Here is a 19,092-nt window from a genome sequence, read left to right on the forward strand (position 1 = left end):
TTTTTTTTTTTTTATTGAGATATTTATTTTAAAGGACAAAATCACGATAATAAAATTTTGAGCTTTTAAAGTGAATAATATTTTATAATTAGCACAATTCAATAATACTTGTATTAACAATGTTCATCTGTTGCATCAATATTTATGTTTCTTGATTGTCAAATTTCTTAGGACAATATATATTCAAATATTTATTTATTATTATTTATGTGTAAAATATCAAACATTTAAATAAAAAATGTGTATTAAAAAAAAATTCCGTGAGATGTCATGTAATGTCAATAAAATTTCAAGTTCAAATCAACTTTTTCAATTATTAAAATCAAATATTCTTATTAATAAAAAAAATTAATGTGCAAATTTACAAATTTTCCATAATGATAAAATAAAACAAGGGTACTCAAATCAGTAGATTGTTGAAAGGGGTGAGAAGGGTTTAATTGGATTCACTCTTGGGTTGAACTTGTCCACCCAAAACATGTACAACAAAGAAATCAAGTCAAGGTCTCTAGACTTTCAACTTGATTTGCAATTTATAGCAACTTTGGATTTTATTCTTGATTGAATTGATTTAGATTTTACAAAACTGTTCATGCACAAAAGTCGATTTCTTAATTGTAATTAGAGTCGTTACTTAATCAAAATTATTAAAAAATAAAAAAAAAATGAATCTAAACAATTAATTCAATGATAAATATATAAATATTTTTATTTTAAATTTTTTATTAAAAAATTTAAAAAATTTTTGAGCAAAAATTTAATAACCATCCAAGTCCATATCATTTTATTATAATCAATTAAATTTTCAAATATTTATTTTTTATTAATTGATTCTTTATTAAATAAAAATTAGTTAATTATCAACACCAATTTTTTGTGAAAATAGATATTAAAAATTCAATTGCATGAAAATAAATATTTAAAAATTTAAATGATTTGAAATAAAAAATAAAAAATTTAATTGATTATAATAAAATATTAAAAACTTAAATAATTATTAAATTTTTATTCTATAGTTTCATTTTATCTTTTTGCCTTTTATTTTTTACAAATAAAAAAATATAAATGAAAAGGTGAGAGATGCACTTTTCATGTGAGTAGAACATGTTTTTTTCCCAGTGGTGGTTGATATTTGGTCGTCCTCTTGTCCGAAAGACTATAAATGCCGGCTTTGGAGGGCAAGAAGTCAATTCATAGACATAACCTTTTCTTGGCTGCCTTTTTGACATTTCACTCGGGCAAAAAACCGTCATGTCTCAAAACCACCCAAATGGGCATCCAAGTGGACAAATCTTGCTCAATTGTCATTATTTTAATTATATTGATTAATGTATTTGATGCTCCTATCTAAGGTTTTTACATTCAATTTGCGTAGGCATACAATATTAAGTCATGATTCAAAATATTGAAAAATAATAAAATTTTTTTATGCCAAATGTTTTTATGACATGGCAGCATGATTTTTGTATTGATTTAATATCTCAATTATATAATGGAAATAAGTTCGTGTTTGATATATACTATTATAATAATATAAAATAAAATAATTTTATTAATAAAATTAAATTAAATAATATTATTTTATTTTATATTTGATACTTATAAAAATTATGATAAAATAATTTTATTTATTTGTCAAAATTTTTTTTAAAAATTTATATAATTTTAATTATTGATATAATTTTTAAAAATATAATAAAATATGTAAATTTAATTTCATGAATTAAAAATAATTATTTTCATTTTAAAAGATTAAATCATCTTATATCAAGAGAATGATTAATACTTTTTGTAATGCTATCACTTTTTTTAATTATAAATTAAATATGGTATAAAATTATTATTATTTTATCTTATGTACAATATTATACACTAAACATTGCCTAAAGTGATTATATGATTTAATATTGTCTTAAAATTTTTTTTAAAAAAATGTAAAATCAAGTTATACATTGTATATAAGGTTATTATCTATTTTGTAATTTTTGCTAAATTTGAATGTGACAAAAATTCATAATATGAGCTGATAAAGCAAAAAAAGAAATAAAATTCTTTCTATTAGCCACATATGCTAAAAATATTTTTAAAAAATTGCATGATTATAATTTTTAAAAATATTTAAAAATATCTTCATTGTATTTTAAAACAATTAAAAAAAAACTTAGAGCCTTTGAACTCTATTATTTGAAAAAATACAAAATTATTATTAGAAACAAAATAAAAATTATATTAATTAATGAAAATAAAAAAATTATATCAATGAATAAAAATACAAAATTTAAATTTTGTAGTAATTAAACATCTAATTAATATAAATATTTTTTTAACCCTTGCTTAAAAAATTTGTTTCCTTATAGTGTACCGTGTAGGTTAAATAAAAGCTATGTAAAATACCACAAGAAATAAAAAGAAAATTAATAATTATTAAAAATTAAATTAAAAACTATGTCATTTTCAATTCACCTCTTTAGACTTTCTACTCACAGACATAAACATAGTTGAGGATAACACGAAACTATCAAAAGAACCAACCAATTTACAAAGAAAAAAAAAAAAAAAAAGAGTTTTTGTTCCCTGATATATAATATAATAAACACAAAACAGGGGGAGAAAACAGAGGAAAGCAAGGGAAAATGGCAGAGAAAGTAGCTGAGCAAGGAGCAAGATCAAAGCTTTCAGCTCCAACACGACCAACAATAACTTTACCACCAAGACCAGCCATGGATGGCTTATTTTCAAGTGGTTCAGGGCTAAGTCCGGGGCCTATGACACTGGTTTCAGCTTTTTTCTCTGACCCTGACTCAACAGAGCATAGGTCTTTTTCTCAGCTTTTAGCTGGAGCTATGGCTTCACCTGGAGCTAGACTACCTTACAATTCAACGGATGGTTCATTTATGGAAGTGGGTTTTAAAGATGGGGGTGAAAAAAGTCCTGGGTTTAAGCAGAGTAGACCTTTGAATTTGGCTGTTGCTAGGTCTCCTTTGTTCACTGTGCCTCCCGGGCTAAGCCCTTCTGGCTTGCTTAATTCTCCTGGCTTCTTTTGTCTTTCTCCTCAGGTAAATTGAGTTATATTATTATTTTAATTATGGGTCGGCTTTATTCTGGGGTTTAAAGAAAAAAAAAAAGAAGAAGAAAAGAATCGGTTTTTATTACTTTGGTTGAGGTAAATGATTTGGGTGGTTAGGGTATCTTGAATTTCAATGTAGTTTATTATGTTTTTATGATTGATTTCTTAACAGCTTTTAGTCTCTAAATAATTAAAAGAATTTGTTTTTGTTTCACTGGGGGGTGTTGTCAGGAGCTTAGAGACGCTTATGGTTATGTTCTTTAAGCCATTCTATTGGGAATTTTATGATCAACTAATTGGTCTGTTGATCAACTTGATCTGTTTGGTCGTGGATGCGCAGCTTATTATGCATTTTCTTCTTTTATGACGAATTCTTTTGGCCTGCATCAAAACTGAACTTTTGGTTTAGCATGAGATGTTGAACTGTTCAGAATTGTGAATTCCTTTTTGCAAAATTGCCATTCCCTGGTTACTGGTTCAAATGTTGCTGGAGATATTAATGCTAACGTAAATTGACACATTGAAACTTGTTGCTGTTGACTCGAGAATTGGATGGAATACCATTTGACATGTATGGTCTCAATGCAGATTTTGTTATTGATGGTTAGATGTGTGTCTTCCCTTTCACTTCAGCCTTCTGTATAGAACTCATGGGAGTATGTCAAATATAGCAATTGAACCCAGAAGTTGGAAAGGATGACCTACTTATCTTGTCTTGATTGTCATTAAAATCTTAGTTTATTCTGTCACTTGGTGCCATGTTGATGGCTATCAATCTACAGCATCCATATTATTATTTTGATGACAATCAGTTAACCAAACTTTTGTTCCATAATTTGTGCAGAGTCCTTTTGGAATATCCCACCAGCAAGCATTGGCACAGGTTACAGCTCAAGCTGTCCTTGCCCAATCTAATGTGCGTGCACAAGCAGAATATCAAACTTTTTCAGCAGCAGCTGCTTCAGAGTCATTGACCCATCATCCATCCTTCAATCCTGAAGAAACTTCACAGCAGATGCCTCCTTCAGCTGCTGACCCTCAATCTTCGGCAATGGAATACTCAGAAGCTTCTCAATCTGATAGGAGAAGTCAGCCTTCTATTGCTGTGGATAAACCTGCTGAAGATGGCTACAACTGGCGTAAGTATGGACAGAAGCCTATAAAAGGCTGTGACTATCCGCGAAGCTACTATAAATGTACACATCTGAATTGCCCTGTCAAAAAGAAGGTTGAGCGATCTGCTGAGGGCCAAATAACTGAAATTATATACAAAGGCGCACACAATCATGACAAGCCTCAACCGACTAAACAAGCAAAGGGTGGAGCGGATGGAAATGCAAATTCGCAATCTAATCTTGAATTAGGTTCTCAGGGTGTAGCTGGAAATTTGAACAAGTTAAGTGAAGCTGTACCAGCTCATTCCATAACTGGGAAAAATAAAGAATCTGCTCAAGTGGCTGTGGAATTACCTGGATCAAGTGACAGTGAGGAAGGATGTGATGAAGAGAATAGAGAAGAAAGAGAGGATGATGAACCAAATCCGAAAAGAAGGCAAGTTTCAAATCTAATTGTAACTGATCATGCAGATTCATATTTCTTCTATCTTCATAACTTTATAGCATTGCGCTTTCGACTGCAGGAACACTGCGGGAGAACCTGCAGTAGTCTTGTCACACAAGACAGTTACAGAACCAAAAATTATTGTGCAAACAAGAAGTGAAGTGGACCTTTTAGATGATGGCTATAGATGGCGCAAATATGGGCAGAAAGTGGTTAAGGGGAACCCTCATCCAAGGTGCAATGGACTATATTTATGTTTGTTTGTCTATTGTTCTAATAATTACATTATGTCCTTAATTCCGCCGCTGAACATTTTCCTGATTAATTAAATTTACAGCTGCCTCTCTGTTAAAGACGTTCTAATATTCATTCTCCTTATAAGCTTAAACTTTATTAATTGACAGTATTGAACTCTACAACCATTTGATGATAAAACAAAATCTACACCTAATGACGTTTTAGCACTGGGTATAAATTTCTGAGTGATTTACAATGGCAAATTGACTGCTTGATATTATCTTATAATTGATTTTCAAAAGCACTATGATCTAATTTCTTGTAGCATTTCAATTCTAGGCATACACCCCTAGGACTGCTAATCATTGTGACTTTTGTATTTTCTTGCATTTAAACAATAAATTGATAAAAGACCTTGAGTATGTATTTTATAGAAAAAACCTTTCTTGATTGTCTACCGTCAATAGATATTGGCTAGATTTTCTGCTGGAGTGGGCTATTCTACACCCCCAATCTCTCTCAATATGTGTGCATATTGGCTGAAATTTTGTTGAAGATAAGAAACTTAAAATGGAAAGATAACCTTATTCTTCATCTGCTCAAAGCATCCATCAAATTGCTAGACCACAGTTTTGCATCCCAACTACAAATGCGAAACTAAGCCCTAAGTTAAAGGAACTCATGCTGCAGAATAGATGGTACTGTCATCAAATTCATCTCCCTGTTTTGCTTTTTAAATACTGTTTATCTGGTACTGATTTGATAAATGCAGATGTAGTAGCAATGCTGTTATCTTGTTGTGGATACACGTATTAATGTGGATTAGTCCATTTGTTTGTGACTTTTGAGTTTATTATGTTGTTGCTCTTTCATTTTTTTTTTTTTTAACTTTTCTAGTTCCCATGTAACATATCTATATAACAACTCTTTTCAGTTGAAAGTGCTAACAACTATTGGTGGTAAAAAATATTTGATGGGTGTGTTATAAATTTTTTTTTTAAATTATGGCAGTATCAATTCAAGGGCCTCTGATCTTATCCACCTTCAAAGATAAGATTTAAGTGAAGGAGACGGCTAACTGTTCATTGTGTAGAAAAACACTTAAATCATTGTTACCTGTTGTATTAGGAATGGATCTAGTATGTCCTGGTTAGTTAATTCATATGCTCGATGTCATGGTCTTAGAGAGGAGTCATGAATCTCACATTGGCTATGTACTAGAGTTGGTTTTGGAATACAAGTGTTCACACCACCTTCAATTTGTGAGGGTTTTTTTGTGGAACAAAATCGTGGGGTCCAATAGGCCGAAGCGGATAATTCCTTACAAGTTGGTGTAGATTGTGACACTCTGCATGATCTGTTTCAACTACACTAGTAATATTTGTTTTGCTTTCAAGCTGCCGTACTTCAATTACAAGTTTTTTTTTTCCTTTTTGGGACTTTTTCTGATGTATCTAAGTATTGCCAACAGGAGCTATTACAAATGCACGAGTGCAGGTTGCAACGTTCGGAAGCATGTAGAAAGAGCTTCAACAGATCCCAAAGCTGTCATAACAACATATGAGGGAAAGCATAATCATGATGTCCCAGCAGCTAGAAACAGCAGCCACAACACATTCAACAATATTTTGCCACAGCCAAAACCACACAAGGTGGTGGCCGAGAAGCATGCTTTACTTCAAGAGATGGATTTTGGAAAAAATGTCCAGGGACCAGCAGTTTTAAGGCTAAAAGAGGAGCAAATAAAAGTGTAACTCCCATGCTCAAACCCGTTAAGTAATAGGAGGTTCAGCTTCTGATCCCAGCCAACTAACACGATTATGAAATGAATAAGTATATGGCAGAAAAGTTGAAACAAACATGATAAAAATCAAATTATAATAGCTGCTGCACCATAATTTGGTTAAATAGGAGTGCTGTATTGACTACCCAGTTTTGTATATTGGAATTCGTAAGTACTGTTGTATATTTGTTTACACTCTTTTGGAGAAGGTAACATATGTTAGGTGTTGTTCAAGTTGCCAGGCTTGTTGATGCAGGCATTGATTTCTACGTTGTAGATTTAGTTAATAACAATAGGCATTTTGATCTAGAGGCCAAGTGACCGATTCGTAAACTGGGGTCCCTCTTATCTGTCGATGGCTAGGTTTTCTTGGAGGTTTATGGCAATAGATCTACTTAATGCTTTTATGACATTATCCAATTCTTCATGTTTGTTTTTCACATTGGAATAATGTGGTAGCTCGAGAAACTTTGTTTTCCATTACCTTAGGACATTGCATAATTGTGTTTAAGATCAGATAATGGTCACTTTGCCATGCATTTTAACCATTTCTTTTCAGTCATGGTAACCTTGTTTTATTGACCAAGGGTAATTTGATTGCTGCAATAGCCTTTTAAAACAGCATAAGAGCCTAAAAGTTACTTGACGCTGTTAAGAGATGATTTCTTGAAATCTAATATCTTAACTTGAAAATTAGAACTTCCTTTTATACATTTATAGTAACATTGTCGAGGTATTTTTTAATTTGATGAGAGTCAGATCCGCTGGGAGTTTAGTTGGTGAGCCTGTCGAATATGTAAGAGAGAAGGTCATGGAGCACTGCAGTTTGGATTCTGGGATGCGCCTGACACTTAAGGTAGTGAGGTATTTTAAGAGAGGGAGAGAAAACAGATTTGGTAGAAGGGAGGACAGCAGTCGAGGGAGAGTAATACGCATGTTTGATGATATTCTTAACAATTCCTTTTCATATTTCAGGGGTGGTGATGTCTGTACAAGTGCCATGTCTTCCTTGAGGCCATGTATACGACCACGTCTTAATGTTGATGACGTGATTGTTATAGTATAACAAATATAAACAACTTGGTCAGAATTTCGTAAAAAAATGTTTTTAATGCGATCACATTGTACCAAGTTTGGTCCAACAAACCCATGATTTCAGTTGTAAGAAACCAGGAGCTGCTTATTGTTTTGCCCCCAACTCCGATTAACAAATTGATTGTAGCTTTCTCCTCACATAATTCGATGAAAAGGCCATAACTCCCCCTTTAGAAAGATGGTTTCAACCATTTCTTCTTCCATGCTGTTTAAACTTTTAGGTCTAGCCTATGCTTTTGAGTCAGCTGGCTGGCATTGCCTTTTAGACCTTGCTTCATTAAACTCTTGGACAGAAATAAAACTAAATTCCAATGTTGCATGTGCATCTTTTTTTTGTTCTTATTTTGAAGAAAGAACAAGAAAAATACATCCATCAATTATCAAATCAAAATGCTTGGAACCATAAAAGATGTAACAACAAATCCTCCATAAACTATAACATAGAATTCTAAGGCACCCTTTAACTAACTTCAATATAATAATTACTAATTATCACTGCTTAAACCTCCAAAATGATTCAAAAGGTTTATTAACCAATCAACAAACTTAAACCACTTTCCTTGACTGACAGGATTGCATTTGCGGTGGAGCTGTTAGAACAGTTAGCGTACGCTACAACAGGAAGGAACTCCAATTAGCCCAACAAATAACGATGCAACACATAATTAAAAGTTGTCACGCATATTTTTGATTGTATAGCGATAATCTAGATGCAACACATAAGTAAGAGTTGTAACACGTTTTGTCGATCACAGCCTGATAAATCAAGATCTAACACATAATTAAAAGTCGTAACACATTTTGATTTACGAATCTATGGCTGATGAGAAATAAACAGAAAGGCCTACTTAATAATTTCTCCTAAAATTCTGTCTTGCTTCTATTATTCTTTTTCATTTTGGTTTCTAATAATTTTTTGTAGTGTATCAATGAAAACCAAATCAACAAACAGGAAAATGATATAAAAGAAAAACAAGAAGAAACTTCCCAACTGTCAAGTTTTTAACCTTTTGCAAAATCAAGAAACCTCCATTCTAACAATAAAAGATGTGAAATGCTTCCTTGGTATACTTCGATTGCCTCCACAGATCTCGTAAGCAAAGAACAAGACAGACAGATAAAGAAATAACTAAATAAAACTCTGTTTCTTTTTTTTTTGCCCTGTTTCTCTTGTTTTCTTCTTCTCCATAACTCTGTTTTTGTTCTGTTTCTCATTTTTTCTCAAATTTTCTCTATTGTTTCCCAGATAAACGCTTACCTTTTGGGCCTGACGTGGGAGTGACTTCCCATTTTTAATCCGGACTGTTTTTCCCGATCTGGGTCAGTCTTGGCTTCGAGCCAAATGGGTTGCATTACCTCCAAACAAGGAGGCAACATTGTGGCAGCCTCCCCTGTTTCAGTGGTTCGGAATAATAGCCATGGTTTGATTTTTTCTTCTTTATCATCAAAACAACAATCTGGGAGTTTAGAGGTTGATAGAGGTGATAAGAAATTGGATGAAAATGGTAAAATTATTAACCATCACCATCCAAAGAGAAGCCACCAGTTGAGGAAATCAAAGAGAGGAGATTCTAGTAGGAGGAGTGGCTCTTTTAGCTTCAAATTAGGCTTTTCTCATAGGCTGTGGAGGCTGAACAGGTTGCAGTCGGGTGGCCTGCTTGGCTAAGCTGAGCTGCGGGTGAAGCTGTTCATGGTTGGGTGCCTTTACAGGCTGATGCTTTTGAGAAACTAGACAAGGTACCTTTGATTTTTATTTTTAAAATTTTATAAGTTTTTCCCATCAAAATAACTTGGAAGTGGAATTTTTCTAATCGTGAATTCAAATCAAGTGCATTATGTCATTTGAAGTTGGTTTGTTTAATTGTCAACTGCTGTCAAATTTGTGAGCACATTTGTAAGCATCCCTTTGTTCGATATAAATTTCCTAATTTAGGAACATTTTCTTTTCTTTTCTTTTCTGAAACTGTTGGTCGAATGATAGACTACTAAATTATGGCTATAGTTTGTTGCAGCAATGGATATCTTGTTTGATGACAAGCAGGCCAGATGTTTTGCAGTGTCAAACATGAAGTCCATTATACTGATTGTACCATTTTGTTTTTTCTGGTGATGATTGTTTTTCTTTCTTATTTTTCGACAGTAGGTGTTCATAATTTGGTCATTGCGTGAATCCTGATTTTGACAAGAATTCTTTTCAATCCCTAATATTCATGCAGAGTGGACAAGGTACACACAGCAGCGTATTCCAAGCATGCGAGGTTGAAGCGGGAAGGATGGTTGCCTTAAAGAAGGTGCGGTTTGACAACTTTCAACCAGAAACCATTAGGTTTATGGCACGAGAAATAACAATTCTACACAGGCTTGACCATCCGAATATCATGAAACTGGAAGGGGTAATCACATCTCGGTTTTCAAGTACTGTCTACTTTGTATTCGAGTACATGGAGCATGATCTTGCAGGACTATCTTTTTCTCCTGATATCAATTTCAGTGAGGCACAGGTTTGTATTGTATCTTATGATATGTCTGAAAAGCCATAGATTTTTGTTGTAGTTGAAACTCGAGGTGACTCATCTGTCAGCTTTCCAATGATCATGATATCTTCAATTCTTCAATGTTTAAGTTCAGTTTAGCCTCACTTTCTTTGAAGGTGAAGTGCTATATGAAGCAGCTATTATTGGGACTTGAGCATTGCCATCTGCAAGGTATAATGCATAGAGATATTAAAGCATCTAACATCCTGGTAAACAATGAAGGGATTCTAAACTTGGGGGATTTTGGATTGGCAAACATCCTTACTTCCAAAAACAGGCAACAATTAACTAGTCGTGTAGTCACTTTATGGTATTGCCCGCCTGAACTTCTGATGGGGTCAACAAATTATGAAGTCTCAGTTGATCTATGGAGTGTAGGGTGTGTTTTGCAGAACTTCTTATGGGAAAGCCTATACTAAAAGGGAGAACTGAGGTGATTGTGTTATATTGCATTGCCTTCTTATTTTATCTGAATTATTCGACATCTCATGATAGCGGGCAAACTTGATCTCATTATGCCGCTCAAGTTGATTGGTTTCTGCTTCATTTGGCAGGTCGAACAACTGCATAAAATCTTTAAGCAATGTGGTTCCCCACCTGATGAGTATTGGAAAAAGATTAGGCTTCCTCATCCAACCATGTTTAAACCTCAGCATCCATATGAAAGTTCTCTTCGCGTGAGGTGTAAAGACATTCCTGCAACTGCAATGAACTTGTTAGAAGCCCTTCTTTCGGTCAAACCCCATAGGCGTAGAACTGCTTCTTCATCACTAATGTCTGAGGTAATGCCACCAAAATAATTGCACGTCAGTTCAGGATGAGCTTGTAAACAGTTCTTTTTCTCCGATTTTATCCAAAATATGACTGAAATTCTTGCATTATGACATGATTCAGTCACTGTTAGTTTGCTGATTCCATGTTTATCTTTTGCCTCTCTTTCAGTATTTCCACACAAAACTCTATGCCTGTGATCTATCTAGCTTTCCAAAGTATTCACCTAATAAAGAAATTGATGCTAAGCAGCGCAATGAATTACGAAAGTGAAATTCTCACTCCTTGTTTTGAAATTTGTTCTATCAGCTGCAGTAGTCTAGCCAAAAGCCTATTCTTAGATCCGGAGCTACAATGATTTATCCATTTTTTCCATCTCATATCCATGATCAATATTTTGTTTCTCTTGGGGAAAAGAAAGAGGCCAGTGTTATTAGTCCTAACACCAAAATGATTATGAATGAATCCTAAATGCAATATCATATAAATTTGTACATCAACCAATTATGAAAAACTGAATGCTTGGTCGTTTCACTAGCTCAATTCCATCAAATGAGGTCAAACTTGAGAGATCTATAAAAAGATTGTGTATGTTAAGATATGAATTCAAATGTCACATTTTGAAGTGATTGAATAAACTGATTGAGTTAAATATTCAACTCAATCCTTTCATTATATATCTTTGTTCATTATAATATCAGGAAGAAGTCCGGATCTAGAACCCGAGATTCTGGAGTATCAAGAAAGACAAGAAGACATCGTAAAACTTTTCAAGAACCAAACATTCAGTAAAATAGCATGGAAAAAGGTCTCTCCCACCCTCTCCCAGAAGGTACGTGAGTGTATCTGGTGTTAAGGAAAAGAGTTAACTATTAATTGCTTTCATTTACGTATGCAGGAACTGCGAGACAATACTCAATTTGCTTGTAAGAGCTAGTTTCACTACAAACAATCCCCAAGGGAAAAGAAGGTACTGCCCATAGAGGGCAGCTGAATCTCTCGTTCTTCGATACAAGGTCAGAGAAATCTCAAACAACAACTGTATCTCAAGGTGATATTTTCACAGCTCCACCACCATTGACAGTATCAAGCAGCTTTTCCTGGGCAAAGGACCGATATGGTTCCACAGCTACAACTTCCTACAATCAGGCTTCTTCATTGAGTCAACTTGGTGATGCAGATTTATCGAGCTTCACCTTTTCAAATAGTAATAATACGTCTAACCTGACGAAACAAGAGAATAAAGATGTTGCTGAAGGTGTTCATAATGACTCTAGGCATGGTTTGTTTTATGCAACTGATCAGCAGGCGCAAAACATGTTTGATAGGTCAGATTTTTTTGATGCAAGTGATGTATTCCAACCTCAAGATTACTCAATGGCATTTCAACAGGAACAATTAACTGCCATAAATAATAATATGGTAAGATCACATGCAGCATCTTTAATTCACATGCAGTATTTAACCATGCACGGCAAGTAGCTGGAAGATCAAGATTTCATAAAGGTATGGCAAAGCCAAGCTTCTGCATTCCTTTGTCTGAAAATGATATGGCTAAATCATCAATTAAACTGATGAAATTTTGGTTTTTTGGTTTTGGCAGGGAAATGATGCAAAAGGGTTTCTTTCTACGAATGGAAAATCCAAGCAAGAATTGCAAGTAGGCAAATATTTGTACAGGCTTTCAAGCAAGCAAATTCATTGCATTCAGTGCTACCATTGTTCACATTTTCATCCTCCATTATTTGCTCAATATCAATTATATAAAAAAAAATGCAAAATTGAATTCTTGAAAATTATAACGAAATCTTAAAATTCATAAGGTGTAATGCAACTTTTCATTGGAAAAGAAGGAATTAATCTTCACTTTTTGGTTCACTATAGTTTCAACCAAGTTCTTTTCAATCATTTTCAGTAACAATTGAACCACTCTACCTACAGTTTCTCCTTGTTCTAAATTCTCGTCCATTCTCCCAAAAACCCCCATTCATAAATGATGGTAAGAAAAAAAAAGTAAAGAAGAACAAATCACATGACTAGTACCACCCCAAGAAGCAGAAAAAAAAATTAATCTTAAAATTCATAAGGTGTAATGCAACTTTTCATTGGAAAAGAAGGAATTAATCTTCACTTTTTGGTTCACTATATTTTCAACCAAGTTCTTTGCAATCATTCTCAGTAACAATTGAACCAGTCTACCAACAGTTTCTCCTTGTTCCAAATTCTCCTCCATTCTCCCAAAAACCCCCAAATATTCATAAATGAGGATAAGAAAAAAAAAAAGTAAAGAACAACAAATCACATGACTAGTACCACCCCAAGAAGCAGAAAAAAAAAATTAAAGAACTAAATATTATCAAATGATTCCTAAAAAAGAATTTTTTTTTTCAAAAAATGAGCGGCCAACTGCCTATATATCAAAACCCAATTATATTTGGGTTAAAAATAAAAAAATAAATGAAAAAAAAAAAAGGAAGAGTAATGTAGGGCTATACCCTCGCTTTGGCTACAAGAACTAAAGCAGCAAAGCGGCCATGGAAATCCCCCACAAAAAAATTTGTGTTAGTATGGGCCTATCGCACTGACGTGCGCCACGATATTTAAAGGACCTCTCTCCGTGGAATACCACGCCACCCCTTCTTTTACGGGGGAAGCGCTCGGCCTCAGGCCCGCTTTCCATCGTCCTCATTTTTTTCTCTTTATATAGACATATAATCCCCAAACCCTAAATTTATTTTTTTCTTTTCCTAATTTACCATCGTTGTTTTTTCTAATTGACCTTTCTATCCTTGATAAGGAATAATTTGTTTTTATATAATTTTTTGTGATGGGGTTAGAGGAGTTATATCATAAAAGAAGAAAACATTTTATTTTGCTGTATACGAAATTAAAAACCTGCATCCATAAAAAAAAGTCTAATTTAATTAAATACGATTAAAGACAGTTTGTATGTGATGACTAACATCTTACGTGTAAGATGATGTATAAAATGATATCTATATATATTAATAACATGTCATTTTGATCCAAAAAAATATAAAAAATAGTACTTTGAGGAAAATAACGATTTGGTTAATGAAATAAAAAAGGAAAGTAGAGGCTATATATTATGATTTATTTAACTTGTTAAATATTATACGTTTTAGTTTATTAGATGAATTAAAATGTATAATCAAATCAAGTTGAGTTAATTCAACAAAAAAAATTAAATTTAAGTTTGATTTGAAATTTGTTGTTTGAAATTTAATTTGAGTTTGATCGAATTTTAATTTTTTAATTTGAGTTTGATTTGAGATAAAAATTAAATTATTTAAACTCACTTGATTAAGTTTATTTAATAAAAAATATATTTAATTTTCATGTTCAATTTCAAATTTGATTATATGTTCCAACTTAAGTTTAAGCTCAAATTAATATATATATATAAAGATAAAATAGTAATTTTTAAATTAAAATAATAAAAATATATTAAAATTTTAAAATTTGATTAGACTCACGAGCTATTCGAATAAAAAATTATGATTTTTAAATTTGGTTCGCTCAATAAATCGAATTATTCAAACTCAAGCTTGAGCTCGTTAATGACTGAACTGAATTTAAATTTTATCCGAATCAAACTTAAGTAACTTGCAAGTATTGATTTATCATTTACACTCTTAAATAAACTATTTTATCTTACAAAGATGTCTTATAAGTTAAAAATGATATGAATACTTATATCTCATGACTAATTCTAATATATAGATAATATGATATTCATGACTCATTTTTAAGATCACGGGATTCTCTTCACTCTAACGAGAGCCTACCATTCTCAATGGCACATCACTAGTACTTTTAAAGCAAATTTTGATACTAAACTTTATGATTCATATCAACTTGTGAAGTAACATCGTTTTTAATTTATTGGATTTTATGATTTTATCCTAATGTCTAAAAAATTGAAGGTAGTATGAATTCTCATATTTCAAAATCAATTTTAATATACAATCAATGTAAGATTTACGATTTTATCCCATACTTGCAAATGCACGTGCTGCTGATAGGGGATAAGGGATGTTTCACTTGCAATAGGCTCATCCATGGCCGGGAAAGGAAGCGACGGGAATGAGGGCTGCAGAGCAATACTTTGGAGAATTTGGTGAGCTAGAGCAAAGAAGAGCACCACAACTTTGCTTCCTGCCCGCATGATGACACAGCCTCTAGGCATATATAAAGGCATGATGAAGAGAAACTCCGGTTATGAGTTGCATTAAAAGCAAGGAAAAAGGATTTCTTAGGTCAGATACTTACATTGCAGATAAATAATCTATGGAATCTGTAGTGAAGGTCTTTTTTTATAAGCAAATAATTTCATCAAAAGATAAAGAAAAACATTAATATTGTTACATCATAGAACTATTCTAGCTAATTTAGCTAGTAAACGATGAATCATATATAAAAACATTATATTTAATATATTGTCAATATATAAATTTTATAATATGTCAATAAACAAGATAATATTATCTCATCAATAAAAAAGATTTTTTTTTAATATGTTATTTTAAGGATTTGTAAAATTTTATATTTGGTTATTGATGATATGAGATCATTTAATTCACTAATAATTTATAAGATCTATATACTAATAATACATCAAATATAAACTCATAAAAAATAAAGCTATTTAAATTGCAAGAAAAGCAAAGATTTTTATTTACATAGTTTGGTTCAAGATGCATCAATCCTGCTAATCTCAATCTAACGACTTCCCTAATATGATCAAGAACATGAATGAAGGACTCTTGTAAGTGTCCGTATAGCATGTTTATTTCCATCCAAATGTGGTAAATATTGACACTCCAAGCGATCCTTAGTATAGTGGAAAACTTTCTGCCTTGTCATCCTCCACATGTACAGTGAGTCAATGAGAGGTCAAAATGGGAAAAGAAATAGGGGTTGTTTGACATGGCAAAAGGTACGTTGTTTGATCAGTGGGTGATGAGAATTTCAAGAGCAGTGGCTTGCATTGGACCCCATGAATTTCATTTCCAAAACTGAATAGCATTGCAATTTGCTAGCACACCCCAATATGTTTCCAAATTCAAGCACCATTCACTACCTTAAAGATTACACAACACCCCCCGTAGCTGGTTCAGATCAACTATGATGAGAATAGAGAGAAAAAATGGAAAAATTACACCAATAATTTAAGAAGAAAATGGAATATGATCTTGATATCCAGATGTTTACTACCAGACGCGGGCAAATGCATACCACAGCGCACCAATAGCTAAAACAGCTGGTAAAACAATCTGGCCTGTGTAAAGGGAACTTGGTGAGCCACTCTTTTCGTTTAAAGGAGACGATATGGGAGGTGGAGGTGGGTTCTCGACACGAACACCTAGCTTCATGCCCCCATAGCAGAACCCTTTGCCACTAATGAAATAGTAGTGACGAGTCACGTTTAGTGGAACCACATCCCTTCCAGCTCCTGTTGTCCAGTTATGAAGTGGATGATCAGAATTACATGACTCATAGTCTGTCTTGTTCACCTCTAGCACATTCATCTGGTTTCTATCGTACACGAAAACTGGGAGAAAAAACAACAGAAATAAAAGCAGATAGTTAACTAATTGCCATATTTGAAACAAGGTTCTATAATTTGAATTAGTTACAACTCAAAATTGGGGTTTGCAATACAATACAAGCAGCAATTAGATAGTAGCCAGTCTTTCATATATGTGACGGATTAGTCTTATCCTTTTTGATACATGTGAGGTTGCAGCCAACGATAAACAAAGAGGTTGCAGATGCTGGAATTTGATACTTAGAGCTAATAGATGTCTCTTTCGACTATATAAACCAACTAACCTAAGTTCGGGTTCCAGATTAGACTGAAAACCTGTAGATGTGTGAATAGTTCCTAGTTTCTATCAATTAATTTGAAGCTTTAATAAACAGAATCAAGCACCAAAAAAACTGGTCAACGAAAACTAATAGTAATCTATTTGACACTATCTGGTTCTAGCAGATAGTGTCCCAATCGACAGGGGAAAGAACAGTACTTAGAGAGGCTAATCAACTTTCCTATATTAGAAATTCAATCTATTTTTAGCTGACAGAATTTATAGAAATTGGAATTGTTCACTCAGCCCTGAACAAAGACCAGATTGGCCTATGATTGGGAAAAGGAGGAAAAGGATTCAAGACAACCTCTCACTGAAAAGATTTCATTTTTGCACCGAGTCACCATTTTTTTTTAATAATAGAGGCGCAGATAGGAGATGGGGTTGCAAGTGTTATAATTTCAACCTCAAAGCTGGTGTTCATCTGAATGATCATTTTTGACACTGAAGACCCTACAACAGATTATACATATATATATATATATATATATATATGTCACATTGATTGAGAACTGATTGCAGTAAAATGAAGAAGATACTAAGCAAAGGTTCCAGATCTGGGACTATCACATTAAGCAAAAAATAATCCAATGAAATAAGAAAATCTTTATCGAGCATCACATAAAAAATAAGGTAACACTTTTCCTTTATTCTCCCTGCATTTTCTGGGCAGCTAAAAGAATGAACCTTAATATCAGCCAAGTAGACCAATAAACACAAAAAAGTGAAAAATCTCTTCTTTTAAATCTAGATCAAAAGCTTCCCTTTTTTAGTTTAACAAAGTGATTAGTGACAGCAAAAACTAAAGTAACCATCCAATAGCCACGAAATTACTAGAAACAGCAGGTAAGCTTAGCATTCCAGGAAACCAAGACAGCTTAAGGTTTAAGACTATCACTTCATTCAAACTATTCAAATCTAGATCTATTGATTTAGAAACCATATAAGCCAAAAACAAGCTGAAAAATTGAAGCAAATAAGGTGCCCAACACTAATGGAAAAACATTATAAGAGAAAGAAGCAAAGAAAAGCTACAGCAAGTAGATCTAAAGATAAATGAACCAAAACAAGAGAGAAAGAACTTACAGAGCCAGTCTCCATTGTAAAAGTGCTTGCCTTGAGCCCAGATAGTGTAATTCACATTGCTAGTCCACCCCATATTTGCTCCCACAATGAACCTTGTGGCATCAGCCTGTGGTACCATCACCACTAAAGCAAATGCCATAGCTGCCACTACCATCATCACTTTTCTTCTCTCCGTTGCTCTTTCTCTTCAGCTAAGTTTTTCTTTGCTTTTCTTTGGGTTGGTTTTGGTTTTGTTTATAATAAGCTATAGCCAGCTCATGCTTATAGATAAAAGATTATTTCTCTCTTTGGGTGGTTTAGCATACAATTTTAAACGGTAAAAGAAATGAAAATAATATGAGAAAAATTTAAGAGTGATACAAATTAAAAATTTAATAAAAATTGTATGAGTTTAACTAAAATAAAAAAAAATTTATTTATATATTAGTATGAATTATGAAATAATAATTTTTATATTTTACATATTTGATATGAAATAAACAAATATAAATATAGAAATTTTCAAATCTATATCTTTATCGACAATTGCCTAAGATTTTTTTTTTTTTTTTTTAATTTGGGAATGGCAAAATGAGTTAATACAAAATCCATATTTTATGTTCACAAGTTTTAGCAAGAATTTTGCTTCAACTTCACTGTGTTGTTTGTCTTGGTCATTAGTGTTACAGACAGAATTTCAACATTTCATGCTGTTCTGTTTTTTTTCTTTTTTCTTTTTTTTCACCTTTTAACTTTCAGTTAAGTTTGTTTGGATTCTTTTAACTGTTATTTTTGTTTTACTTTTTCACTTATTCATTTTATCACTCTCAAATAGTATCCAATGTTTTCTTTTTAGCACTTTGCAGAGAATCTTAAGGTTAAATTATTCTATAAAAAATTTTATAGATCTTTATCAGAGAGGACAGTTTGACTCTCGTTTTGATTTATAATAACTATGATAATTTTGGATAAAATATCTAGATAATTTTTATATTTTATGCATGTTTGACACAAAATACACATAACATAGATATATGAATTATAATTTTTAATTTTTAATTGCATTTTATGATTGGGAATTTAACATTT

At 32.6% G+C, this 19,092-nt stretch overlaps 3 protein-coding genes, 1 long non-coding RNA gene and 1 pseudogene across 5 annotated transcripts; 3 read left to right on the forward strand and 2 right to left on the reverse strand.

The window, feature by feature from the left end:
• The first annotated feature begins 2,487 nt into the window (after nt 1-2,487).
• On the forward strand, nt 2,488-7,059 carry LOC111299637 (putative WRKY transcription factor 3). Its single transcript, XM_022894946.2, has 4 exons — nt 2,488-3,056; nt 3,912-4,618; nt 4,707-4,862; nt 6,336-7,059. The coding sequence occupies exons 1-4, from the start codon at nt 2,634-2,636 to the stop codon at nt 6,616-6,618; spliced, it is 1,569 nt and encodes a 522-aa protein (XP_022750681.1). The 5' UTR covers nt 2,488-2,633; the 3' UTR covers nt 6,619-7,059.
• Nucleotides 7,060-7,188: 129 nt separating this feature from the next.
• LOC149513743 (cyclin-dependent kinase C-2 C-like) lies at nt 7,189-11,925 on the forward strand (annotated as a pseudogene). Its single transcript, XR_016329893.1, has 4 exons — nt 7,189-7,503; nt 7,623-9,479; nt 9,959-11,058; nt 11,749-11,925. The product of XR_016329893.1 is annotated as a cyclin-dependent kinase C-2 C-like (transcript).
• LOC111299638 (cyclin-dependent kinase C-2 C-like) lies at nt 10,453-11,320 on the forward strand. The gene is made up of 3 exons (XM_089748103.1): nt 10,453-10,650; nt 10,831-11,058; nt 11,219-11,320. Exons 1-3 carry the CDS (start codon nt 10,453-10,455, stop codon nt 11,318-11,320), a joined length of 528 nt encoding a protein of 175 aa, XP_089604229.1.
• Nucleotides 11,900-13,914, reverse strand: LOC149513744 (uncharacterized). The gene is made up of 2 exons (XR_016329894.1): nt 13,543-13,914; nt 11,900-12,449 (listed from the first exon to the last, which is right to left on the reverse strand). It is a non-coding gene; the product is annotated as an uncharacterized LOC149513744 (long non-coding RNA).
• Nucleotides 13,915-16,053: 2,139 nt separating this feature from the next.
• On the reverse strand, nt 16,054-18,267 carry LOC111300569 (early nodulin-like protein 17). Its single transcript, XM_022896202.2, has 2 exons — nt 18,025-18,267; nt 16,054-16,622 (listed from the first exon to the last, which is right to left on the reverse strand). Exons 1-2 carry the CDS (start codon nt 18,179-18,181, stop codon nt 16,282-16,284), a joined length of 498 nt encoding a protein of 165 aa, XP_022751937.2. The 5' UTR covers nt 18,182-18,267; the 3' UTR covers nt 16,054-16,281.
• Nucleotides 18,268-19,092: the final 825 nt, after the last annotated feature.

The sequence above is a fragment of the Durio zibethinus genome, chromosome 18 (assembly GCF_047325235.1).
Source record: "Durio zibethinus cultivar Kanyao isolate XHJ-2024 chromosome 18, ASM4732523v1, whole genome shotgun sequence".
Classification (NCBI taxonomy): Eukaryota; Viridiplantae; Streptophyta; class Magnoliopsida; order Malvales; family Malvaceae; genus Durio; species Durio zibethinus.